General features: G+C 47.9%; 1 protein-coding gene across 10 annotated transcripts in view; it reads left to right on the forward strand.

Moving 5' to 3' along the window:
- LOC143820654 (poly(rC)-binding protein 3-like) overlaps positions 1–26,817 on the forward strand; it is a 254,865-nt gene that overhangs the window by 197,485 nt on the left and 30,563 nt on the right. For all 10 annotated transcript variants that reach the window (XR_013225439.1, XR_013225441.1, XR_013225438.1 and 7 more), the window contains 9 exons: positions 7,877–8,018; positions 14,622–14,645; positions 14,774–14,806; positions 17,382–17,498; positions 18,979–19,110; positions 20,024–20,152; positions 21,744–21,887; positions 25,720–25,761; positions 26,240–26,315. Coding sequence is in view for 3 of the 10 variants with exons in the window: in XM_077303715.1 (XP_077159830.1) it covers positions 7,941–8,018; positions 14,622–14,645; positions 14,774–14,806; positions 17,382–17,498; positions 18,979–19,110; positions 20,024–20,152; positions 21,744–21,887; positions 25,720–25,761; positions 26,240–26,315 (775 nt within the window). In the remaining 7 variants the exon portion in view is untranslated. The remainder of the gene's footprint in view (positions 1–7,876; positions 8,019–14,621; positions 14,646–14,773; positions 14,807–17,381; positions 17,499–18,978; positions 19,111–20,023; positions 20,153–21,743; positions 21,888–25,719; positions 25,762–26,239; positions 26,316–26,817) is intronic.

The following is a 26,817-nucleotide window of genomic DNA, read 5'->3' on the forward strand; positions in this document are numbered from 1 at the left end:
CCATTGTGCTATTTTGAAGCCGTGCGAAATGGCCCCTGATATTTACTCCCTGGTCTCTGTATGTATGCACGAGAGAGGGCACATAGCTTGTCTGATGTATGTTTGGGGAATGGGCGGTTGGTTGTTAAGCCTAAGGCTTGAATAGCAAAATGAAGATGAGCCTTTTTGTTTTCCTTTGGAAAGAGATTTTTAAAAGGCACCCCAGAGGCAGGTACCTCAAATCGCAAACAGAATGAGCGGCATCCTTTCCATTCTAATTGTAATTGGCATTCCTTCCATGCAAATAGAGGGAAAGGGCCAGTTCCCTAAAGCAGCATGGATAATTCAACTGGATTTATTGTATTAGAATAACCCCAGCTTGAAACTGCAGTGACTGACTTGGCCTCCTTTACCAATGGCATCCCAAGATATCTGCCCTGGGGCAGCCAGACCCTGTCACCACAGCTCCCTTCCACTGTGGATGGAAACCTTGGCCCCTGAAATGAGAGGGGAGCATCAGCAGTGCTGCCCAGCAGCAGAGGTGGTGATAGCTGCACCCCTTACTTTGTACCCTACCTTTCACTACCCAAAAGAGTCCCTTTAAATTCCCTTCCAATAGCTGCCTGTCAGCCAGCTGAACCGCTAGCTGCCAGGTTACTCCCATCATCAGGATGGAAAGTAAATGATGGTGAGGGAGAGGAGGGGGGCCTCCGGGGAAGTGCTTCTGTTTTGCATGCAGAAGGTCCCAGATCCAATCTCTGATATTTGCACAGGAGGCAGGGCTTCCAAGCTGGGAAATCCCTGAAGATTTGGGAGATGGAGTCTGAGGAGAGGAGAGGAGAGGAGAGGAGAGGAGAGGAGAGGGGAGGAGAGGGGAGGGGAGGGGAGGGGAGGGGAGGGGAGGGACATCAGCAGGGTCTACTGCGACAGAGCCCACCTTCCACGGTGTCTGCTTTCTCCAGGGGGACTGATCTTTGTTGCCTGGAGTTCAAATGTAACTCCAGAAGATTTCCAGCCACTACATGGAACTTGGCAGCCTTAACAGGAGAACTTCCTGCCAGAATGTGCTCTTTGTGGTTGACGCTTTTTTGGAGAGACGGGATGTGAATGGACACTTGTTCCCGCTTTATTTTTCTTTCCCCCATTGTTATAGGAATGAACTTCTGGTCTGACTGATAACATTTTTGCTAAGTTTTCCAATTGCACTTTATCAAAATGCAGGGATTTTTTTTTTTTTGCAGTGATTGATCCTGATATTTGCTTCTTGCTTCCTGTCCCTCGCGCTGCATCCCATGGCATTTCAAATTCAATTGTGATTGAATTCAGTAGAATTGAGGCTGCTGAACTGAACCATGAGGGCAGCATGTCTGTCATGACACTGAGACAGCATGAGTCGCTGTTTGGCAAAATGATTTTATTGACATATTTTTGCCAGGCCTGTTAATAAAGCTGCAAGTTTCCTCACCCATGTAGTTCACATGTGGAGTAGGAGGATCCCAGATGCGGAGCAGTAATTACCTAGCTGGAAAGTGGTCCTGAGATCCTCTTTTGGCCACGGTTGTGAAGCCGTTCAGTCTAACATCTGGGTTCACTGCTGATGCCTCAGGACTCTTCCTTGCCCGATCACTTGAATCATGTGGGAAGTCATAGGAAAGACAGCAACACTTTGGGCCAGTGAGATGAACGGCATCTATGTCCTCTCATCAGATTGCCTGGTTGGGTTTGGTCTACCGGCTGAGAGTCCCAAGTCACATCCCTTGGTCATCTCTGTTGTCATCAAGATTTTGAAATCACAACCCTGGTTTAGCCAGCCCTTAGTGAATTGGGGTGAGCAATGTAAGTCAGATTCATTTTTATTTATTTTTTATAAATATGTCTTTAAAAATCTGAGTTCCATATAAGCTTCTATGAGGTAAAGTTCCCTTTATGAGACGCGATGACGGGATTATCAGCAGGATGTGATTTTGAATGGTGCCATAACAAGCACTGATCGTATTATCCTCCATGACCCTGTTTGGTCCTGTGGCCCTCATTACATCCTCCAGCAGCAAATTCCACATTTTAATCAGTCGCTGTGTAAAATAGTATTTCCTTACTGCCCATCAGGTTCATTGGGTGCCCTCGAGTTCCGGTATTCGGGGAGAGGGAGAGAGAGGTCTCCATGCATAATTCCAGGGGTAGTCAAACTGCGGCCCTCCAGATGTCCATGGACTACAATTCCCAGGAGCCCCTGCCAGCGAACGCTGGCAGGGGCTCCTGGGAACTGTAGTCCACGGACATCTGGAGGGCCGCAGTTTGACTACCCCTGCATAATTCTGTAGACCTCTGTCATGTTCCCCTTTAGTTGTCTCTTTTCTAAACGGAAACGCCCCAGGGAGGCTCCTCCCAATCCCTTAGTCATCTTGGCTGCTCCTGCAAACAAAGTCATTTTCAGAAGCAGATCTTTAAATGAGCCCCCCCCAAATAATCCTGGTGGGCACAAAGCATCTTCCCTAAACTGCAGGGCTCAGGCTGCAAATGGCAGAAACAAAATGGTACAGGCTGCAAGGGGGAAAAAGTAATTAAATTAGAGTTCCATTGTAGGAACCCATTTTAAAATTACAGAGTATTCTGAGCTCATCATCACGCTGGCATTGCAGCTGAAAGAGCCCTCGCCGTGGGTCATGAGTGGGTTTTGTGACTTATTAATCATGCTTGACTGGAAAGACATGTGTAACCCACAACAAGCAATCTCTGTGGGCCTCACCAAAAGAAGCTTTTGTTCCCTGGAGAGAATTGCATCAAAGGCCAGCATGTCTTCTTATTACATGTGGAAGGGAGGCTTTCAAACGGGGCTCTTTCAGATTTCAATGCACCGAATCAACAAACAGCAAATAAAAGAAAACATGCCTTGTGCCAGCTGCGATGTGACATGGCCTCCCTCAGCCCTTTCCTACTCATTGTATTCACGGAAGATAATAAGGGGAAAGCGGAGGAAGCCGGAGGTGGAGGGACGGGGCAGGGGGAGAATCCTTTTCTCCCCTCAACGCCAAATGCTTTTTTGCTCAGGAGGCATCTCCTGAGCGGCAGTTTGGACTACAGAAATCTGGAAAAAAAACAAATGTCAAACTGAGCTGAAACAAAGCATGAACTTCTAAGCACGATATGTAAAGTGGCGAGAAACGACCTCGTCTTGTCCCTGACCCTTGACCATTTCATTAAATTACATCCCTCCTGAATTATTCCATTTTGCATAGTTTGTGGGAAGCCAGGAGAGGGGGAGCCTGCATGGCTTCACTAGGGAGGCCATTCCATAAGGTGGGGGACGCAACAGAGAAGGTGCAAGTGTGGGTGGGCATCGCTTTTGCCCGTGTTTGACATAATGCCCGAGTGGTGCATAGGTGTGGGCCTTGTGTTCTGGTGGACCTTGCTCTTTGTGTCAGGAGGGGGGGGGAGAATTCCTATATTTGGTTAAAGGATAAAGAGGAGAATCAGGGCAAAGTTCTGGGCTAAACGAGAGAAGAAGAATGCCTGTTCTGAGCAAGAGGTGATTTGCCATGGCCTTCCTCCACCTAGTTCCCATCCCAGTGCTGACCTTGGGCAAGCCTGCTTAGTGTCCAAGCACAGAGGAGACTGCGGACGTTGAGACTGATGGGAGAGGAAGTAATTCCCCCATTTGGGTTTCCTTCTGGTGTTGAGTCAGAAAACGAGAGAAAACAGGTTAGTGACAATGTGTGAGACATTTGCAGGTAAGATTCAGCTGACCAAAGCAGGCTTTAAGCAACCTGCCCTGCCTACCAGTTCTCCCAGTGAATGCCCCCAAACCACATTTTCATTATAAGGGAAACATAGAAGGGAGGACATTTGGGCTCCAAGCGCTCTGGGGAGAGGCTGAGGGACTTGGAAATGTTCAGCCTGGAGAAGAGGAGGTTGAGAGGGGAAATTAGCACTCCCTTGAAGTACTTGAAAGGTTGTCACTTGGAGGAGGGCAGGGAACGGTTCCTGTCAGCAGCAGAGGAGAGGGCCTAAAGTAAACTAAGGCCCATTCCGCACAAGGATCAATGTGGCAAATTGCTTACAGAAAGAAAAAGCGGAATTTAAAATAGTGGAATTCGGCGTAACGCATACCTGCCTTTGTAGTGGAATCCAGTTGCGTTTCAATCATTTCCCACAGGTTTACGGTCTTGCCAAAAATCGCTAGAAAGGAAGCGATTTTTTCCATGCTTTGTCTCACCCCTGGCTGTCAATCAAACAAGCAGCCAATGGGCGGTTGTTACCATGCTCCAGAAAAGGCCCTTTAAGAACAGTTAAAAAAAAAAAAAGAAAAACACACGTTGCAACGAATATGCCTTGATCCCTTGATTCCTTGCTTCCTCCTAACGTAGAGACCCATCTAGCTGGCAGCTGGCGTGTGAGCTGCCGTTTCATCATTGCCATGCTCCCCCGAGTGAATAAAAAATCCCCCCCCCCGTGCACGGGCGCGATTTTCGGCCAAAAATAAAGGAAACTTGCAAATGGGGCTGTGTTGTGCTTGGTGACTTGAGGGGAACTTTAAAGCAGCTCTGGGGAGGGACTGCAGCCAGAGAAGCCTCACTGGGTAAATGAAGGCTCGCCGGCTCGTTGCTCTCTGCTCGCTCCGAGAAAAAAAAATGGCGATCACTTCACCGGAAGTTCAGAGGAGAGAGCCAGGGGGAGGGACTTTGCTGAAACCACAACAATGGTAACGCACAGAACTTTTTTGAAACTGTTGCAAATTGTTTGCAAGAGTGTAGTGCTTTCCAGGGGGCGAATCCACTTTTTGGGATTTCCCTGGAAGCGCTACAACAAAGTGCTTTTCGCAGGTCTGTTTCAGGAGTGTGGCAGATTGTGTGCAACGTCGTGCATAACTGCAAATTAGTAGCGTTTACAATTTGCCACACTCCTGCTACATTTAGCTTGTGCGGAATGGGCCTAAGTGTAGAATGAAACTAAGTGTAGATATTGGGGGGGAGCGAGTCACAGTCAGAGTAGTTCTGCTATGGAAGGTGGGGAGATTGCCGTCACTGGCAGTCTTTAAGCAGAGGCTGGACGTATCTGTGGATGCTTTTGGCTGAAGTTGGACTAGATGACCTATATGGCCCCTTCCCACGCTAGGATTCTTTGAAAACTTGTTGCTTTACCCTCATGTGGAGTTGCCAGCTCTGGCCTGGGAGATTCCTGGGTATTTGGGAGTGAAGCCTGGGGAGGACAGTGCTTGGGGAAGGGTGGGTGTGATTCCTCAGCACCTACACTCCAAGGTAGTCATTTTCTCAGGGGGAACTGATTTGTATTATGTGGAGGCCAGTTATAATAGTAGGAGAGCTCCAGGTCTGACCTGGAGGTTGGGAACCCTATCCTTAGGTGCCTGTTTTTCTCAGTAGGAGGTGCCATCAAGTCCTTGCCAAACTACAATAATCTGTAAGGCTTTCAAGGCAAGAGGGGTTCAGAGGTGGCTTGCCATGGCCTGCCTCCATGTCATGACCTTGGTATTTCTTGGAGGTCTCCCATCCAAGTACTTGGATTGGGCTAAACTGGGGCTCTGACCTAAGAGGATAAAATCGTGACACAAATTACAGCCCAATTGTGGGGGTTGCTGAAGAGAGAGAAGCAAAGTACTCTGAACATTTTTCAGAAGACTGAACAGAATAGATAGTTTGTTAAAGTGAGAACTTACGTCTTTCCATAATATAATTTATATATCTTTGAAGTGTCGTTTGGCCATTGTGATGGTGGAAGGGCACCTCTGCAGCCAGCCCAGAGTCTGAGCATAAAGTTAGGATTTATCATTTAATTTAACACATCTTTAGTAAAGCAGTTTTACAGGGTAGCTGGCATCCCATAATTGACTAGAAATTTACAGTCCAGCATCCTAAAGGATTTAGAGCTGCAAGATAAATTTAGTTCCCCGCAACTGGACGGGCTTTGTGGAGTTATATTTGCTGTTGTCTCAAGCCTGTTGGAATATCACATATTGGCCAGTGACAAAAATAAATGCTGCTGAAAAGCACAAAGGTTAGGTTGCTGTTTTCCTGCTTCTTAATCCCCAGTGATAAATGCTTCTACTTTATTATGTAGGTCTGTTGAGTCTTTTTGGGGGGGCGGGGAATGTTTGTTTTAGGCTTATGGGGGGGCCTGGTTTACTAATCCCAGCCAGATCTCCCCAAGCCTCCCTCCAAGGACAATTATTACTGGCAGTCTTCAAGCAAAGGTTGGATACACACTTTTCTTGGATGCTTTAGAATGCTTAGGGCTGATCCTGCGTTGAGCAGGGGGTTGGACTAGATGGCCTGTATGGCCCCTTCCAACTCTATGATTCTATGATTCTATAATTCTATGATTACAGATCCTCCCAACCCACTGGGCCTCCATGTGAGTTGATTAATGTTCTCTAGTATTCTGCTGTTCCACAGTGCTGTTTATTGTTACCACTACATTGTTGTTATTGTTATTACCATGTTGTTACAAACTGTATCATTTCTGTTTCATGTAAACCACCGCGAGCCTTTGGGGAGGGGGTTATATAAATTAAATAAATAAACAAACTTTAGCATTCATAATATTTATTACTTTGTACATAAGTAAATGTTCACATTTTGTCATGAGAAATTAAGCATCTTCCTGCCGCTTAGGGGTTTGCCCTTTTAGGGAGTGAGCTGTGCAAATGTGCTTCCTAGACAAAAATGAAAGTAGACAGTGCTAAGAATTTGCTGTTGGGAAAACAGCCCCTGACTTATCCCAGTGTCTTAGCGGCAGCTCCTGTCCTGCTGGCAGTGGCATCTGGTTAAGATCAGCAAAGGAGCCACATGGAGAGAAAATAAAAATAGAGCAAAGAGACAAGAAATGTCTTCGCTTCCTTGGCAGCTCAAAGGAACCCTGGAAGGGCAGCCCCAAAGCGCCACCCTCAGAGCGCAGCTGATGGCGCAGGGCTCCTCTGCCTCCCGTGTCCTGTATCTCGGGGCCACAGAGCCCCCACCCCTGGTTCTGCTCCCGGGGACCGAGAATCCTTCGGGAACAAAATAAAGGGCAAATGCGGGTCCGCAGTGGAAGAGAGAACTGGTGGGAAATGCCTTCTCGTCAGCCGTGATGTTCTGCCCAAAGAATTGCCAGCATGGTGGCCAAATGTCACCAACCCCCAGAGGCTGAACATAACATTCAGATTTTGTGCAGGAATACATGTTTGCATACTCGTACTGCTCAAGATAGTATTTCTTTATATTCCCTTTCTGCTGGTTCCAACTAGTGCTGGTTCCAACTTCAAGATGCACAATTCCACAGGAGTTAGTTCATACCTTGCACTCGGGTCTTCTAAAAAGTCAGGCGGCTTCCCTGGGCTTGGCGGGGGGCGGGGGCGGAGTCCAGAAACCACAAGGCCACGATGTTGAAACACAATGTAAGTTGCAGTGGATAGTGCAGTGGAAAAAGGGCAGAAGGACTTGAGGTTTTGGGAGGCAGCTCCTGGGTCCTTTGTACTGTATAAAGTAAAAGGTAAAGGTATCCCCTGTGCAAGCACCGGGTCATGTCCGACCCTTGGGGTGCCCTCTAGCGTTTTCATGGCAGACTCAATACGGGGTGGTTTGCCAGTGCCTTCCCCAGTCATTACCGTTTACCCCCCAGCAAGCAAGCTGGGTACTCATTTTACCGACCTCGGAAGGATGGAAGGCTGAGTCAACTGCTGGGATGGAAGGCTGAGTCGGCTGCTGGGATTGAACTCCCAGCCTCATGGGCAGAGATTTCAGACTGCATGTCTGCTGCCTCACCACTCTGCACCACAAGAGGCTCTTTTGTACTGTATAGTTCTATCCAAAAAATAAAGCTAAAAGATAAAGAAACTAATTCATATGGGTTGATAAATCTACTGAGAAAGATCTCCCTGTGAATGTTAATTTTTTTGTGTTTCCAGGTTAAGTAAAGGAGAGAAATCATTCTGAAAAATTGTATTCAGCGATTGCAGCTGCTGGTCAAGAATGAACGCAAAGGATCCTAAGGTGACTGAAGGGGGCCTCAACGTCACACTCACCATACGACTTCTCATGCATGGAAAGGTAACTAGCCCTCTGTCAGGACCCTGTTCGCCTGTTACCTGCTTACCTGTTCCCATGGACCTTTCCCTACCTTGACATGTTAATATGCTTTCATTGCCCAGTATTTTTCCATGGATCGAGTGGGGAAGCAGGCCTCTTTTCCACAGAGCTTTTTTTATTGCCCTGACTTTGTATATGCATAGATTAGAAATGCTCTGTGATGTCTAGGTTCCAGCGCACGCTTCCACATGGAAAACTTCACCTGGGAAACTTTTGTGCCCGGTACTTTGTTTAGTTTGCCTATTTTCAAATTAGAGGGAGGGGTGTCAGGAAAAACAGAAAAGTTATGCTTGTAGGTTTGCCCTTTTGCTCTGGCAAGGAAGCACCTTGCACTCTGTGTGCTGCTTTCTTCAATAAATAGATTTTCTTTGACATGGAGTCTGCTTATTGAGAGATCGATAGAGGCATGACACTGGCTTGCCAAGGGGATCCAGGGGGGCAGCGTGAGAGTGACATTGACATTTTACTGTGTTTGTAAAGTGCCCCCAGAGGGTTTTCATGGAGATGCCATGGAGTCAAGACATCTCAATGGTACTGCTTTAGCACTGCTATATTGATTCAGCACTATAACACTCAAAATGTTTTTTAAAAAGGAAAATCACACAGCAAAAAAAGGGACGGGAGAGTCACTGTTTATGATGACCATAGCACTTCAGAGAAGACATTAATGGAAGGAAGTTCATTGTATGAAACCCTCATCCCTTGAAATCAGGCCAACAACAAATAATATCCAATTTAGAACAGAAATCTTCACTATCTTAAGCTGTTATTCTAGAATACATTAGATTCATTAATCAATTGTATCAGGGACTGAATTGTGGGCTTCATACATGTAAATGACCCTCATTTGCAGAGTTGCATTTGATTCTCCATTCCTATGCCACAGGGAGCCAGTTGGGTGACCTTGAGTCAGTCACAATGCCAATCACCACTTTGGGGTCAGGAAGGTATTCTCCTCCAGGCCAGATTAGCTCTGGGATCTGGGTGTGCTTTATTGGGGGGGGGGGATTTGTCTTCTTCTGGGCATAGAGGGAGAGTGTGGGAGGGGGGAAGTAGCTGTGAATTTCTTACATTTTGCATTTGGATTAGATGACCCTTGAGGTCCCTTCCAGCTCTATGTTTCTATGTCCCTCTGCAGGATCGATCAGTATGTTTATGCCCATAGTGCAGAGAGATTCCTTCATGGTGGTGGGCCTGCAGCCTTCTAGGAAGTTCACAACAAAGGCGCCTTCTTTGTTGATCGCTTCAGCTCTTAACTGTTGTGCTACAACACCCTTGTTAAGTTCCATAATGCAAATAAAACGTTTCTCGTAGCTCTGCTGCAAGTGTACAGATCTATTACCCAATTAGGTCTGTTGTGCTGTCTCTCAGAGAGCTTGACGGAATATTAGGATCCCTGGTGTCAGTCAGTGGCGCTGTCAGGCACTGTCTCCCTGTTGCTTGCATTGTGACTGCTCTGCTGTGGGCCTGCATTTGACTTCCACTGCTGAGTGTTGTTGTGACATTCTAGCTAAAGCGATTGCTCCAGAAGTGGCTTCCAGCCTAGTGAGAACACCCACTCCCTCCATGCTGCTCGTTTGGTACCAAGAACCATCTGCTGCCTAATCCATCTCGGGAATGAGAGGCGAATGTCCCTGCTGGGTCTGGCTCTTAACATTAAGTGGAGACCTTTATCGGCTCCTGGCTGAATAGGAATCCATTCCCGGCAGACACTTCCAGAAGTATATCTTTTGCAAGGTGTGTTGTCCTAGAAGCAGACAGGATTTCTGCTGTGCCCGTTTTTCCATTGCAAGATCAACTCAGTAAACACAAATAGATAATCTCACCCCCCCCCCCAAAAAAAGCTTTGAAATACTCTGCAGAATTTTTGAAAAGATATTTGGAAGTTTTGGTTTTGGGGACAAGACATTGCCAGATGAAGCTCAGGATTTCTTATTATTATTATTCGCACCACTGTTTGGTAAAGATCCTTTCCTGAAAATATTTTGGAACTGGAGGCCATGTAGGGGCTTGGACAAAGCAACAGAAAAACTCTGGGAAAGTGGCTGCCCTAAACAGAGTTTGGTTTAATTTGGTATATTTATTTTGTTTGCTAAATATAATGTTTTTAAAAATGATGATCACACATTCACATTTTTTCAGATTTTCAATTTTTTCTTGAAAATTTAATGTACCTCTAATTTCATGTCTCAAAGGGGGAAGAATTTGAACAGAAATATGTGATTAGGAAATAAACTACATTCAGATGTGATTTAACTGTACCAGTGTACCTGAGGGACCGCCTCCCCGCCTATGCCCCCAAAAGAGCTCTACGCTCTTTATAAATAAATAAATAGCCTGTAATATTCCAACAGATTCAAAGCTTTACGTAGACATTATTTTACTGTAATGTTACTTGCTAACATTTAATAGCAGCTTATCTCAGGATTTCTCAACCAGGTTTTGTGAAGCCCTGGAAGGTTTTGTTGAATGGATTTTAAAATATTTTTAAAATTTGTTAAACATTTATCAGGTAGAATCATAGAATAATAGAGTTGGAAGGGACCTCATGGGTCATCTAGTCCAACCCCCTGCACTATGCAGGACACTCACATCCCAATCGCTCATCTACTGTAACCTGCCACCCCTTTGCCTTCACAGAATCAGCCTTTCCGTCAGATGGCTCTCCAGCCTCTGTTTCAAAATTTCCAAACATGGAGAACCCACCACCTCCTGAGGAAGCCTGTTCCACTGAGAAACTGCTCTAACTTTCAGGAACTTCTTCCGGAGGTTTAGATGGAATTTCTTTGGAATTAATTTCATCCCATTCATTCTGGTCTGTCCCTCTGGGGCAAGAGAGAACAATTCTGCTCCATCCTCTATATGGCATCCTTTTAAATACTTGAAGATGGTTATCAAATCCCCTCTCAGTCGTCTCCTCTCTAGGCTAAACAGACCAAGCTCCCCCAACCTTTCCTCCTACGTCTTGGTCTCCAAACCCATCACCCTCTTTGTTGCCCTCCTCTGGACACGTTCCAGTTTGTCAACATCCGTCTTCAACTGGGGTGCCCAAAACTGAACACAGTACTCCAAGTGAGGCTGAACCAGAGCAGAGTAAAGCGGTATCATCACCTCCCGTGAACTGGACACGATACTCCCTTTGATACAGCCCAAAATCCCATTTGCCTTTTTAGCCACTGAGTCAGCCATAGCCACTGATTTGGTCATGTCAACCTGCCCCCCCAAATGGCCAGTGATGGGCCTTGGAGGGGTTGGGAAGGGGGCCTGGGTAGGCATATCCACAGCTCTGTTTCCCAACCATATTCTGAACAATCATGCCACTTCTGGGGTTTGTTGAAGCCTGAAGACTGTTTCAGGGGTTTCTCAATGGTAAAAACTTTGAATAAGGCTGCCTTATCTATTGGCAAGAGATGTCGGGCACCATGTTGTCCAAGCTTGTCCTAAGCTTTTTGCTGTGCTTTCTGCCATGCTGTTGCCATGATGGGTCCAACAGCAAGCTTGGAGGAAATTGTCCCTCCAGGAGACTTTTACATTGTATGTATGAATCCCAACATGTAATTTGTATGTATATAGAAATATTCCTGTGTTTCAGGGCTTACCTTGCAATCTTTTTGCTTTCAAGTTTATTAAGTCTCTGCGTAATGTGTAACGTAACCTATTATGCACGGCAACGGTTGCGCCACGCTTCCACCAGTTACTTGCCCCACTGCTTCCTGTATATCAGTGGTCCCCAACCTGCGGGCCGCGGCCCGCTGCCGGGCCGCGAAGGCCATGGCGCTGGGCCGCGGTTCCCTCTCCCCCCCCCCGCAGGAAAAAACTTCCCAGGCCGCAAGCTTGCGGCCCGGGAAGCTTCTTACTGCGGGAGGGCGGGGAGAGGGAATCAGGGCCGGGCCGCGCCTGTGTGGGCCATGCCCGCGCATTGCGCATGCGCATGGTGTATTCACGCATGCACAATGCGCGGGCGCGGCCCGATGCCCTGCCGGTCCCCAGCCTCAGAAAGGTTGGGGACCACTGCTGTATATGACGTCATGCATAAGTGCTGCCATCCACGCGTGACCTAGCCCCCCCCCATGTGGAATCAGTCATGTGTATAGCGATTGTTATTAGCAGCAGCAAAGAGGGGAGGAAGCAGCAGAGTGTGGAGAGTGCAGCAGCCAAGGGCAGAATGGTTGTGTGAAGTGACCATCCCCAGTAGGTGTGGACTCCTCAATATAGGCAGGCCTGATTGACGTTTAAACATTATAATAATTATTTGGAGTGACACTATTCCAGTGATTCATGTACAACCCACTTGGCCTGGAACAGATATCTTATATTTATATTATTTGGATGTGTGTTGTTATTATTTAGACCACTGAAGAAGGCTCTTGGGCCAAAACATATTTGGTCCCGTGGTTATTATATGTGTAACCAATATTTTGATCCAGTATTCATTGTTACGGTGTACTATGTCTTGGAGAATGCAATGTGATGCCTGCTACCTCTTTTATCTGTAGTCAATGTATGCTGGTTTTAATCTGTAGTTTTTGTAATGAATGGACGTATTTTGTTCTCTGTTCAACTTCTAGGTTCCTAGGGATTTCTGTTAGTCAAGAGCAAGTCAGATGATAGTCCATTGCAATAGATGTGCCCTTGCATTATATTAAACATGTGTTCTTTGAAGTAATGCAACCAGATTAAACATCCAGCTCTAAAATAAGTACTTGTTTCCATGAATTATTGTTCATTTGGGGGTGAGCTTTCCTCTGTCCGTGGCACTGATCCCAAACTTACCAGCCTCAGGTGTTGCTTTCTAGCAGCAGCTATATTCTCATGAACCATAACTGGACTTCCTGTTCTATTCAAATGCCGAGGTCTCCTAGCTTTCACAGTGAGGTGTCCTAGTTTTTAATCTCAGTCATCATTGAGATATCCTGGCTGTTTCCTATTCCTTGCCATTGAAACCACTGCTAAAGATTGTCTAGGGGTGGCCAAACTGTGGCTCTGCAGATGTCCATGGACTACAATTCCCAGCATGCTGGCAGGGTGGTCATGGGAATTGTAGTCCATGGACATCTGCAGAGCCACAGTTTGGCCACCCCCTTGGTTAATTGTTTGATTGGGCATGGAGAGAGGAAGCCTAGCAGAACACCTCTGGGATTTTATCCAGCCTCTGGTCTGCCAGTGAACCACCTCTTCTTCCATTATTGTAGCCCACTGAATGGCAATTGCTACCATGCAGGTCTTGTTGGAATTGTGTTCCAGTGTCACACTGCCGTATTTTGTATTTCCTGATATTCCTGAATCAGAATATTGGTGTTCTGGTATTCAGAGCCGATAAATATTCAGAAATCCCGATTTTTTTTAGCTCCATTATACTCTGTGGCAGGGACTGTCAACCAGGGATGAGAGGTCTCCTGGGGCTCCCCAGCTTTCCTCTACATCCTGCCTTAATGGGCTCGGCCACAAGCTATTCCTGGCATTGCCATGAAAGCAGGGAACCGGCGGCTTCCATTAACCTGGGGCAGGTGTTTTCATGTGATTACTGCACCTGGGAAAGGGACAGAGCCTGGACATCTATTTCTGCCTCAAACTACCTCTTTTCTCCCTCCCCCTCAGTTCTCCTTGGGCATGGCAGGGAGGCAAGGCCAGCTGACATCACATCTGGCACATCACAGGAGCTCCCCCATGATCAAAAGTTTGAAAAAGGCTGGCCTGTGGGGACCATAGTAGTAATTGGTCTCCGTTGGGTATACCAGAGAATCAATCCAGGGATGTCTCGGACTCTGGGGAGCTGTGTTTTGAGGTAGAGGCACCAAAATTGAAGCATAGCTGCTGAGCCTCTCCTCAAAAAAACCCTCAAGTTCCAAAAAGATTGAATCAGGAAGTCCAAATCTATGTGACCCTGATGAAGGTGCCCCTCTCCTCCATTGTTTTCAGTGGAAGGGGGGAAAGGCATTTAAAAGGCATTCCTTTTGCAAGCTAGGAGTGAACACTGAAGGCTTTTAAAGGGCTTGCTGTCCCTTTAAACACCTTCTACAAATGGTGAGTTCGCCCAGAAGGCATTTAAGGGAACTGCAATCTCTTTAAATGCCCTTTAAATTCTACTGTCAGTCCTGAAAAATTCTAAATATTTTCTGGGTGTTTCATGGATTGTCATTTCAGATAGTTGGAATGCAGCCCCAATGGCTGAAAGAACAGCCAGAATATACTAATATATTCTAATATATTTTCTAATATATTCTAAATATACTAATATATTTTAGGCTTGGATATGTGGAATATACACCCCTATGCTGCACTTAAAAGGTTTAGCCAGTTTCAGAGTTTGACTGCGTTGTTCTGCAGTAGAACATCTGGATTTGAGTCCAACAGCACCATGGGGGGAGGGGGAGGTATGAGCATTTGACTCTCAAATCTTGTGGGTCGCTAAGGACCCTGGACTCAAATTTAGGTTTGGGCATGGTGGGTGTTTTTTATGCTGGCCATTGATTATGTTTAGATCCAGAGAATTTTTGACAATGCACCTTTTGTTCTGTGCTTATTTTCCTTATTCTTATTCAATTCCATCTTGCTTTGTTTCAGGAAGTCGGCAGCATCATTGGAAAGGTGAGTGACCCACTTTTCAGAGGCTGAATTTGTTTGCCTGCCCAGTCCGTTGAATGCCTTTCTTGCCTGTCCACCAGCACAGTCTATGCTAACATATGCTTTCTGGTTTGGTTTGGTTTTGTGTACAGAAAGGTGAAACTGTTAAGAAGATGAGGGAGGAGGTAAGACATACATTTTGAATTTCTTTTTAAAATAAAAAGTCTTCTGTTTGAGAAAATTAACAGGCTTGGGTAATGGCAGCGAATTACTTGCACATACGAATCAATGCTGCCACCAAGTGGTTGGGAAAAAAAACCAAAATATGCAATGAATGAGTTTTAGGGGGATAACCCTCAGAACCAGGGGTAGTCAAACTGCGGCCCTCCAGATGTCCACGGACTACAATTCCCAGGAGCCCCCTGCCAGCATTCGCTGGCAGGGGGCTCCTGGGAATTGTAGTCCGTGGACATCTGGAGGGCCGCAGTTTGACTACCCCTGCTCAGAACAAACTTTTGTGGCAGTGTAGCCATTACGACCAAAGAAGATACACTGGAATGGAAGTTACTAGTCCGTACATACAAGAACAGTGTGAGCAGCAAATTAGCATGCAGCATAATGAAGGTGTTTAACAGATGCAAGGACCAAACCAGAATAACAATCTTAGTTTGTGTGCAACAAAAATAGAGTCCAAATGAACCTTTCTAAGACCAATCAAGATTTATTCAAGGCATGATGTGAGCTTTCAAGGGCATTCACTTGAAAGCTCATGCCTTGAATTAATCTTTGTTGGTCTTAAATTGCTAACTTCCATTTCAATGTATCTGAAGAGGAATGCTTAAACCATGAACTCTGTTGGTCTTCAGGATGCCCCTGGGCTCGAACAGTGTTCTTCTGCATCAAACCAACACAGTTGCCTACCCAAATCTATCTTCAGGGAGTAACCATGTTAGTCTGCAGTGGAAGAGTGATTTTTGAGGTCCAGTGCTGCCTTCGAGATCAAGATTTCCCAGGCTTAAGCTTTTGAGAGTCCAAGCTGCCCTCACAAGGCATCCGGCAAAAGGAGCTTTGATTTTTGAAGACTGATTGAACTCAGATCACGCTATTCTATGCACCGAACTGTAACTGAAGCAGGAGTCTCACAAGTGATGCAGTCTGGATCGTTGCACAAATGATGAATGGCCAGAGCCAGCTTTGTGAAATGTGTTTGGTGGGTCTCGATAGGCAGACATTATCTACCAGATCAAAGAGCCATGCAGTGAGGAAGAACAGGTGGAGATGCAGACAGTTCAACTTGAAAGGTCAAGGAATAAGCTTTCATGTGCATGCACACTTCTTCAGACACATTGCCTTTTAATGTATCCAAAGAAATGTGCATGCTCACATGGTGAATGAGACTTCACCATGAAGTCTGAGACCATCTTTCGAGGACTTAACAAAGACAAGGGGCTCCTCACCTGCCCATGGAGTCCCATGCAGGTTCCTGCGCATCTGCATGCCTGCTGCAAGAGATCGTGAAGCTCTGCAAACTCCAGAGAGAATTCGCTCTCTCTTTCTTCCAAGTCTCTTTCCTGCCTTTCCCAGTGGAAAAGAAGGGGGCGGAGAGCCCTTTTCTCAGTTTTCTGCTTTTGTTCTTTCCTTCAAAGGTCTGAGTGGAGAAATATATTGTTTTGGGGGCTTTTATTGCCAGTTGTGAAGCCAAAATCATTACAAAGGAAGACAAATGACCTCAAAACAACAACAGCAAAAAGTCCAAAAGTTGTTTTTAAGAAATGCTTGTCTCGTGGGGCTAAAATCCCTCCTGAGGACTGCCATGTGCTTCGTCTGCTCTGCCTGAGTAAAGAGCACGATGTCTCCAGGAACCGGGCATGAAGACAATTTACTCCCCAACTGAGACACATAGAAGGTCAGGCCTAAACCCCACTCTGTGGGAGAGCTCAGGTGCTGCTTCCCACAATTGCTCAAGCATGATGCTGCATCAGTGCCCGGAGAGACAGATCCGAGGCCGGCTTAACCTCCAGTGCCTACAAGGGCACCAACATGCCTGGGAGAAGCACTTCGGAGCTGGAAAAGCCCCATCTGAAGGCTGCCCTCCTCTTGTCATCAGGAAATCCTTTTGAAAGGAGATGATGAAAACAGATTGCACTCTCCTGTAACTGCTGTTCACCAAGACCGTTTATGCACTGGAGGTTTCATGCTGTGCTGCAGGCTGGAGTTTTAGTCGTGGCAGGTTGCCCCACCTCTTCCTGCACCCACACGGGGGAGCATTTGGCCTGGTGCACCTCATCCGCCTCCTATTTGTGCTCCTGCACGGGAGCTGGGGCAGTGAAATTCCGAGTGCATAAACGGTCCAAGTGGTTACCTGGACAGAACAAAGTTTGGAGTCCAGGGGCACCTGTAAGACCAACAAAGTTTCATTTGGGAGGTACGTTTTTGTGTGCACGCACACTTCTTCAGGTATCTGCCCCCTTCTTCACTCTCTTCTGGCCTGCTTTGAGCTCTGACAAATGGGCCAAGCCAGGCTGGCTGTCTCCAGCAGCAGCAGTGCCGCCCTGTCCTTTGGGGCTGGGAAAGGTAGGAGGGCGAGGTGAGGACCCCCGAGCCAGATAAGACCGATATTCTTGGTTCTCCAGTCAGAGCTGCCACACTATTAGGAAGAGCCTTTGCGGAGGGCAGCATATAAATGTGAATAAATAAATAAATAAACAAATAAATAATAGGATTTTCTTCTTCTTCTTTAAAAATTGCCTTATTTCACAGAGTGGTGCTCGAATCAACATCTCGGAAGGATCCTGTCCAGAAAGGATCGTGACAATAACAGGCCCAACAGATGCAATTTTTAAGGCTTTTTCTATGATTGCACTAAAATTTGAAGAAGTAAGTATATGGAAACACTTTCCTGAAGTTACTAGATCTTCCTGATGTTTGTTTGAACAAAAGCACAGAACTGGTTTCATTGCCTTTAAAATAAAGCAGGCTCCCAACGGTGATATCAGAAGAGAAATAATGGACCATTTATGTGCTTGTCGATCCTTTTATTTTCCTTTTTCATTCCTCGGTGTCAACTAGCCCCCAAAGTATGCTAAGGGGGTGGGGGGTGCCCAAGATACTTCCATGCCTATTTTGGACTCGAATGTAGCTGCTGATTCAGTGTGGGTCTGAACCTGTCTTTTTTTTGTGTGTGTATTTGCATAGAGTTGCTCTAAACTTCTGCCTTAATGTAAAAGGTAAAGTGAAGGAAATGTAAAGGAAATGTAAAGGTTCAGGAGAATGACCTGAGGAAATTCAGGTGACCCCAAAACTGATGAGATGTCTGATGGGGGAGGGGCTCTCCTTGACTTCCCGTGGGGACTGTGACGGCCTGTTTTGAGGCAAGCCCTATGACAGGCATCCCTCCCTCCCCACCAGCTGCAGCTGCCCTCTTGGGACTCCAGTGTGGGGGGAAAGTCTCTCCAGCTGCATGATCGAGTCATCAGTGTCATGCACTGGGAGTGCCATTTGAAATGCAGTGTGCTCCAGTGTCACCCTATGATATGGGGGGCCCGGGTTTTCTTCTTCCCTCTGCCATGGGAGCTTGCCAGATGACAGAGCTTAGTCCAGCCACATGCTCTCCGCACTGTGGTGAGGGAATGATGCTGTGGTGCTTGTGCTCTGCGATGGACTTGTGGCACAAGGACACTGCCTCTGAACTGGGACCAGCTGAACTGGGGCCAGAGCCAGTTTGGTGTAGTGGTTAGGAGTGCCGACTTCTAATCTGGCGAGCCGGGTTCGATTCTGCACTCCCCCACATGCAGCCAGCTGGGTGATCTTGGGCTCGCCACGGCACTGATAAAACTGTTCTGACCGAGCAGGAATATCAGGGCTCTCTCAGCCTCACCCACCCCACAGGGTGTCTGTTGTGGGGAGAGGAATGGGAAGGCGATTGGAAGCCGCTTTGAGCCTCCTTCGAGTAGGGAAAAGTGGCATCTAAGAACCAACTCTTCTTCTTCTTCTTCTGTGACAAACGCAGTTGCATGAGTCTTCTTCACTGTTTCCCACTGGAGATGGAGGCCTTTTCCAAGGGGAGAACAGCGATGGGCAGGTTGCAACATGCTCAGAGCTTCTGAACTTTCACCCAGACCTCTCTTCCTCCTTGCACAGATGTGGTTGCACCCACTGACTCTTGGTCAAAGCCAAAGATTGCGCCTACATCGAACCATAGCAACCCCTGAAGGAATAAAGAGCCAACCTCTGTACCCCGGGGGAAAACACCCACCCATTATTATTGTCAGTAGATTAAAAGCTCAAATACTTCCTCTGACCCTCTAGATGGAAAGTATAAACCTTTGCTTAATGGTTATTGATGTTGCCATCCCAGGATATCAATGCTTCAATGACAAACAGCACGGTGACAAGTAAACCGCCGGTCACCCTGCGACTTGTTGTCCCTGCGAGCCAGTGTGGATCCCTTATAGGCAAAGGAGGATCCAAAATCAAAGAAATCAGGGAGGTAAGCAACCTAGAGTAATTGCTGTTGTCTTTGGTAGGGGGATGGGGGGCATTATTGGGGATTCTGGGACAGGGAAGTGCTTGATGGATCTTACTCCATCTCAACAGCTTGTGCCTAAAAGAGGCAGGAAGGTATTCTGAATAGAGTGTCAGACTTAAGGCCCTGGAAGAGTTGAGTTCAAATCCCCCGCTTCTGCCATGGCAGCTTTCTGGGTGACCCATTGCAAACTCTCAGCCTCTCCTGCCTCCCCAGGTTGTCGCTGTGATAATTTTTAAAATGCAACGAATTTTGTCCCCAGTCAGTATGCTACAATATTGCAGTTTCCTCAGAATTTCCATTTTTTCCCCCTTGGACTTTAAAATGTCCAGGAATTTTGCATTATCATCAATGTCATACTAACTCAGAGAAACTGGATGTCGGAATAAAACCCAAATGCCCGTTATTGTCAGAATTCTAGACGTAGACAAGAAAACTCCTATTTTGAAAGTTTCTTTATTCTCAAGCAAAAGCATCCAACAAGCAAAAATACGCAGAATTAAAGATACACGCAGAGATTCACATATATAAGACAGGAACCTCCCCTCCCCTCCCCTCCCCCCCATGGGAAGGTGATGAGTCGGGTTTCAAAGGAGACCAAACATTCCTCTAATGAGGGTGTCAGGCACAGAAGGGCAAACTAAGGCAAAGGGAGTGTAGCATCTCAGAACATCACAGGCATCCGTCACAGAAACCAGTTAGGACCACAGGGCAGAATACCCAGGAGTCTGACAGTCATCGTTTTCCATGTCTACGTAGCATTTGGCTTAAAGTAGTGAACTCTCGTAATGCCACGGAAATACCAACATGGTCTTCTGTTTCTGATGCTGAATGAGCTGCTTGTTCATTTCTTGTGTCCTCCCTCTTTGCATTTAAGTCCACAGGAGCCCAAGTGCAAGTTGCGGGGGACATGTTACCAAATTCCACAGAACGCGCTGTGACTATATCAGGCACTCCAGACGCCATTATTCAGTGTGTCAAGCAGATCTGCGTGGTTATGCTAGAGGTAGGAGGCAGTCCTGGAGCCCTGGCAGGCTTTCTTAAGGGATTCACTGTGCCTCTCTCAACACAGGAGAGCCAGCTTGGTGTCGTAGTTAGGAGTGCGGACTTCTAATCTGGCATGCCGGGTTCGATTCTGCATGGCCTTGCCGAGGCTGGGATACGGGGAACAGCTCTCAAACGGCTGATCTCCTTCCTCCGGGGTCGCGGACAGAGGGTTGAAATAGGAGAGAGAGTATCCAACCGTCATCAGCTCACATGTGGAGTCCCAAAGGGAGCGGTCCTCTCTCCTATCCTATTCAACATCTTTATGCGCCCTCTTGCACAACTGGTACGGAGGTTTGGGCTGGGTTGCCATCAATATGCAGATGACACCCAGCTCTTCCTCCTGATGGATGGCCGCCCTGACTCTCCCCCAGAAGCATTAGCCAGCTGCCTGGAAGCAGTGATGAGATGGCTCAAGCAGAGTCGTCTGAAGCTCAATCCTACAAAGACGGAGGTCCTGTGGCTGGGTAAGAAGGGACCAAGAGAGGAAGTGCGCCTACCCAACCTGGACAGAGTGTGTCTAACAGTATCCCACTCTGCCAGAAACCTGGAGGAGATCCTCGAGGCCTTCCTCTCCATGGAGGTGCAGGTCCCAAGAGTCGTGCAGCAGGCCTTCTATCACCTACACCAAGCCAAACTATTAGCCCCTTTCTTGGCACCAGAACACCCAGCCACAGTGATCCACACGATGGTCACCTCTAGACTGGTCTTCTGCAACTCGCTCTATGCAGGCCAACCCTTATCCTTGACCCGGAAACTGCAATTGGTGCGGCACCCAGCAGCCAGGATTCTCACTCACACACCGTGGAGATCTCATATCCGGCCAATACTTCAACAACTCAGCTGGCTCCCAATTGAATTCCGGATCAGGCTTAAGGTTTTGGTTCTTACCTTCAAGGCCATACGCGGTCTGGGCCCAGTGTACCTGAGGGACCGTCTCTCCGCCTATACCCCCAAAAGAGCATTACGCTCCACTACTGCCAACTGGCTGGTGATCCCTGGCCCCAAACAAGCATGTCGGTCCTCAACGAGGCCGAGAGCTTTTTCCATCCTGGCCCCCACCTGGTGGAACAAGCTCCCTGAAGAGATCAGGGCCCTGTCCAAACTCCCAAAATTCCACAGGGCCTGCAAAAGGGAGCTCCTCCAACAGGCATTTGCGTGAGACCGACCACAGGTCCTCCCCCCCTCTGACATCCCCTCCATGGCCTGAAGCAGCCTGACCTCTCTAGGGAGTTTAGCATGTTATGTTGTTATTGTTGGGAGCACTGAAGTTGTTGTTTAGAACCTCTGTTGGGCTGTTATTGTTGTATATTGACTATGTTGTATGTTGACTCGTTCCATGTATCCCCTATGATGTCATATGTAAACCGCCCTGAGCCATATGGAAGGGCAGCATAGAAATCAAATCAAATAAAAATAAATAAATAAAAGTTTTAGGGGTAACATTATATGGTTGTCCATACCATAATTTGAAGCTGTAACTAATATTTATGCATTTTGGCTGTTGTACTTTTTCTCACTTATTCCTCTCTCTTCTCCCCGCCCCTCCCCAGTCTCCACCCAAAGGTGCAACCATTCCTTACCGTCCAAAACCTGCCTCTGCACCTATAATTTTTGCAGGTGGCCAGGTAAGAGCAGACACCATTTTGGCTTCGGCCGGAAACCACACTGTCCTGGCCCAACCTCAGCCGGCGCCTGTGAGTATGCTGCTTGTGCTTGGCTTCTTTCCGCTGTAGTACTGATTGTTTTGTTTTTCCTCTTCCGGATATCCTGGTGCTGCAGAGGCCATTCTTGAGGGGTTCATTCCAAATGCAACAGGAGCTGTTTCCCTCCCCCCCACCCAGTGCCCCAGCCCAGCCCCAGTTCTCCTCCAAAAAGAGAGACAGATCTGAGGGAGGGAGGGTGGTGGTTCCTCTTTGGTGCAAAGCCGGGAGTAAGCCTGTGAAATATCTTCAGCCCACATCTAAATCCCCCTCAACAAGAAATGAAAGGTCCTTGGGCATCTCTGGGTGGAGGCGTGGTTTACAACTTTAAGAAAACCAGCAGCTTCTGCTGTGTTAACTCCACTGTGCCAGGGCTTTCTCATGGCAGCCAGGCCATTAAGAGGGGTTGCCAACTTCCAGGGGAGACCTGGAGATCTCCAGGGATTATAACTGATTTCATAGAATCATAGAGTTGGAAGGGGCCATACAGGCCATCTAGTCCAACCCCCAAAAGGCTGGGGTCACCTCCCCCGGAAGAAAGGGCAGCTTCAGAGAGTGGGCCAGCCTTCCCTCACAGGGGTCATCCACAACCTCCAGGAGTGTGCCAAGCTCAGAGCTGGGAACTCTACCAGCAAGCGTCTTTCTACCCAAAGGGCATGGGATCAATGGCTCTGTAATTTTGCAAAGCATTCATTACTTCCCACGGCATCTTGGATCAGAGAGGCATGTGGCATTTCCCAGCAGCCAGTTGCCAGCATTGGTCCCCACAGAGGTCTGAGCAGAGGAGGAAGAGCTGTTGTTTTATACCCCGCATTTCTCCACCTGAAGGAGTGCCAAAGCGGCTCACAGTCACCTTCCCCGTCTCTCCCCACAACAAACACTCTGTGAGCCAGGGGAGACTGAGAGAGATTTGGGATGGGCACATGGAGGAGGAGTGGGGAATTGAAGCCGGTTCTCCAGACTACAGGCCGCCGCCCTTAACCAGGATGCCACGCTGGCTCTAGACAATTCCTTGATAGTTACGGTCATTTGTTTTCTTATGGTTAGCATAAGACAATTTTTTTTAATGCACCTGTCATTTTTAAAAAAAGGAAAAGTCTGTGCATTTGTGTCACATTTCAGTGGAAATCATACATTGTTGTGGGCTTGGCAAAGGCAGCTTGGGGGGGGGGCACCTGGTTCACAATCTGAGACCAGCTTTTCCCCGGGCTCCTCAGCTAGAAGACAGGCCCCTGGCTCTGCTTCTCCGCCTTCCTTACAAGAGCTAATTGCAGCCCAAGGGAGACAATCAGAATCGAGGCATGGATCGCCAGTATAATGTTTTAGGGCCAAATTTACGACATGCTGTTTTTTTTTAACAGCTCCCACACAGATATAGAATCGTAGAATCAGAGAATAATCTGTAACAGCGGATTATTTCGCTAAGGGCTAAGTGGGCGGAGAGTGGGCGTGGCCTGTCAGACCTGCCTCAGACAGGTCACGCCCACGCAGGACTTTGGCCCAATCATTGGACCAAAGTTCTGACAGGCCCTGCCCAGCCAACCCAGCCAGCCCAACCAGGGGCAATCTGGAGACATGGCTGCCAGTCTGCTCCTGACCACTGCAGGGAAAGGAGGTCAGTAGGGCTGCCAAGGGGGGTGAGAACAAGGGATGTTGGGGTGGGTTCAGTCCGTGATGGCGAGGGGCAACAATTGGTCCCATGGCCCTGGACTGACAAGCGGAGGGGCCAATCGGAAGGCGCAAAGCGCCTTCCGATTGGCCCCTCACCAGGACAGACCAGAATTCCAGCCAGCCAGGGGCAATCTGGAGAAATGGCTGCCAGTCTGCTCCTGACCACCGCAGGGAGAGGAGGTCAGTAGGGCTGCCAAGGGGGATGAGAACAGAGGCTTGGACAGGCTGTGCCAGCCCTTTTCGCCCCAAGGCTGTCCCAACTGTCATGTCCAACTGTCACTTTGCCTCAGAACCCTGGCAGAGCTGGCAGGAGGTTCCTACCCCCTTTCAGGCCTGCTGCGAGGGAGCCTCTGACAGGCCCTGACTGAGGGGAAGGAGGCATTTCCAAGAGCAACGCAGGGGAGCCTGAGGGCCTTCCTTTTGAAGGGGGGGACTTTCCCCTTCTGCCAAACAGTTGGCTGACAGGGAGGCCACAGAAAAGCCCCTTCTCACTTAAAATACTTTTGTGGCCGGCCATGCTGCTTGAGGGAAGAAACAGCCAAGCAACTCTCTGGAGATTTGAGACCTTGAATGCTGTTGCAGAGGTTCTTTTGTCTCCTGTTTCATCTGCACAACAACCCTGTGCAGTAGGCCTCAAGTCTTTCAATTCAACAACAACCTGTGTGGGAGGCCTTAAATGTTTCTTCTCCACCGCAACCCTGTCCAAAGAAGCCTTTTATACTCTGCAGGTGAGCTGTAATTCCAGGAGCTCTCCAGGCCCCACCTGGAGGTTGGCTACCCCTGGGTTGGAAATATTCTGGAGGTTTGGAGGTGGGACTTCAAAATCGTACAATGCCTCAGAGTCCAGCCTTTAAAGGAGCCATTTTTGCCTGCAGTTGGGAGGGACTGGTGCAGGTGTGCCCCTCCTGGGCTATGGGCTATGGCCAGCCCTTACCAGCAACTGTTTGTATTCTGGGGCACAGACAGGCAGACCAGCATCAGTCCTGTGAGTCTGGAAAGTGCAGGAAGATCTAAATCAGTGGTCACCAACCTGCGGGCCGCGGCCCGGTGCCAGGCCGCGAAGGCCATGGAGCCGGGCCACGGCTCCCTCTCCCCGCCCCCCCCCCCCCGCAGTAAAAAACTTCCCAGGCCGCAAGCTTGCAGCCCGGGAAGCTTCTTACTGCGGGAGGGCGGGGAGAGGAAATCAGGGCAAGTGCCATGCATGCGCGATTTCGGCCGCACATGGTGCATTCGCACGTGCGTGATGCGCATGCACGGCCCGCGCATGCGCGCACTGCGGGCACGGCCCGCTGCCCTCCCGGTCCCCAGCCTCAGAAAGGTTGGGGACCACTGATCTAAATAAAGAATATTTACAGCCTGAAACTGTAAATAGGGTCCAAGACCTGTGCGGAAAGGCTGAGGAACTTGGTAAGGTTCAGCCTGGAGAGGGGACTGGATGGCTCTCTTGAAGTATCGGAAAGGTTGCCACTTAGAGGAGGGCAGGGAGCGGTTCCTGTTGGCAGCAGAGGAGAGGACCTGCAGAAATGGGCATAAACTATGTAGAGAGGTACTGGCTAGATAATGGCGGAGGGATTGTGCAGCCAGAGTAATTCAGCAGTGGAATGAGCAGCCTAAGGAGGTGCTGAGCGCCTCTTCACTGGCAGTCTTCAAGCTGGACAGATATTTATTGTGGATGTTTGAGGCTGATCCTCCATTGATCAGGGAATTGGGCCAGATGGCCTGGATGGCCCCTTCCCACTCTAGGATTCTGTGAGTCTAGAACTCGGTGACTGGGATCCAGAGAACCACGCATTTAGATCTGTGCCACTCAATGGACTTGCAGCTTCTGTTCTGCTCCATTGGCAGCTCCAATGTCCATGAGGCAAACAATCTTTAAAACATAGGTGGCTTTCAAAAGTGGTTTGTGTTACAGCATCCATGTGTGTGTGTGGGGGGTAGTTTGCCACTGCAAAGTCCAGAATCCCTTCGGGCATGTCTGCAAATGAGAAAATCCAAATTCCCGGGATGGGGTCCAGGAGCGTTCAAGCTCGACTCTGCATTGAAGAGACCAGTGCTCTCTAAAATGGTGGCCAAGCCCCACCCTTTCCCCCAAATGGCTGCGAAGGTCCTTCAATCTCTCCCTCCCCCTCTCTCCCTCTCTCTCTGTCATTTGCAGGCCTTTACCATTCAGGGGCAGTACGCGATCCCTCATCCAGATGTGAGTCCACTGCATGCAAATGACTTCCTCTCTTTCGTTTTGTCCTCGTTGTTCTGGGTGCCACAGATTTTCCACATATTTAAGGAAACATTCAGGGATGCCTCTCCTGAGTGGTGTCATGTAGCCGAATGCAAGCTTTACGGATAGTTTTTATCTTTGGAAAGCACAGCGGCCCGGACACAAATTCCCTTTGGTTTCATTTCTTTGATGCATGTTACGTGTTTGAATTTTCAGTATATACATATGCAGAATGGTAGTTAAAATGCCTTAACTGTAGCCATTTACATGTAATAACTGTAGAAATGTCATTTTAAACTATTTCTTTTGATAGATTAGAATGAATGATTTAAAAAAAAAACCTTATTTTTTTGTTTCATTTAATTAATCCAGTTTTGAAAACGTGTTAAGATGTTTTTTTCTCTACTCTGAAATAATTCCATCTGATTGGTTAGTTCTAATTTCCCATCCTGCCCCGCAGTTGACCAAGCTCCACCAGTTGGCTATGCAGCATACCCCTTTTACTCCCCTTGGGCAGAACACCCCTGGTTTCCCTGGTACGTACCCATGGCTCCCTGGGGATGTCCTTCTTCTTAACGCCTCTCTGCTTCCTACGGTCATGGCGACATTTGGGTTGCCGAATGTGGCGAATGGCCGTCTGCTCCTTTTGTGTTGCATCTATTAACCTTTCTTCTTGTTGTTGTTGTCCCTCCCTCCCATGGCTCCCTTTGTAAGATTGCTTTTGTCATTACTAAAAAAATGTTGCCTTTATTCTGGGTTTTTTGTGTGTGCGTGCTTTACCCTTTATTTTACAACCCACTTTAGCACTGGGGTTGTTGTGTTGTGTTTTTTCTCCAGGCATCGGACATTACTCTGCATGACACAGGAGGTGCCATGTGCCTGCGGTTGCTGGGCTTTAAAATTGTATGTTCAGTTTTGGGGAAAGTCCCATTTCAGTGTAGCCTAGCAGAAAACGTGGTATTTAATTAAGGGCAATTATTTTTGTCCTGTATGGAATTCTTATTGAATTTCTACAACCGCTCATTCACTGGGATGCTT

Source organism: Paroedura picta, chromosome 11 (assembly GCF_049243985.1).
Source record: "Paroedura picta isolate Pp20150507F chromosome 11, Ppicta_v3.0, whole genome shotgun sequence".
NCBI lineage: Eukaryota > Metazoa > Chordata > Lepidosauria > Squamata > Gekkonidae > Paroedura > Paroedura picta.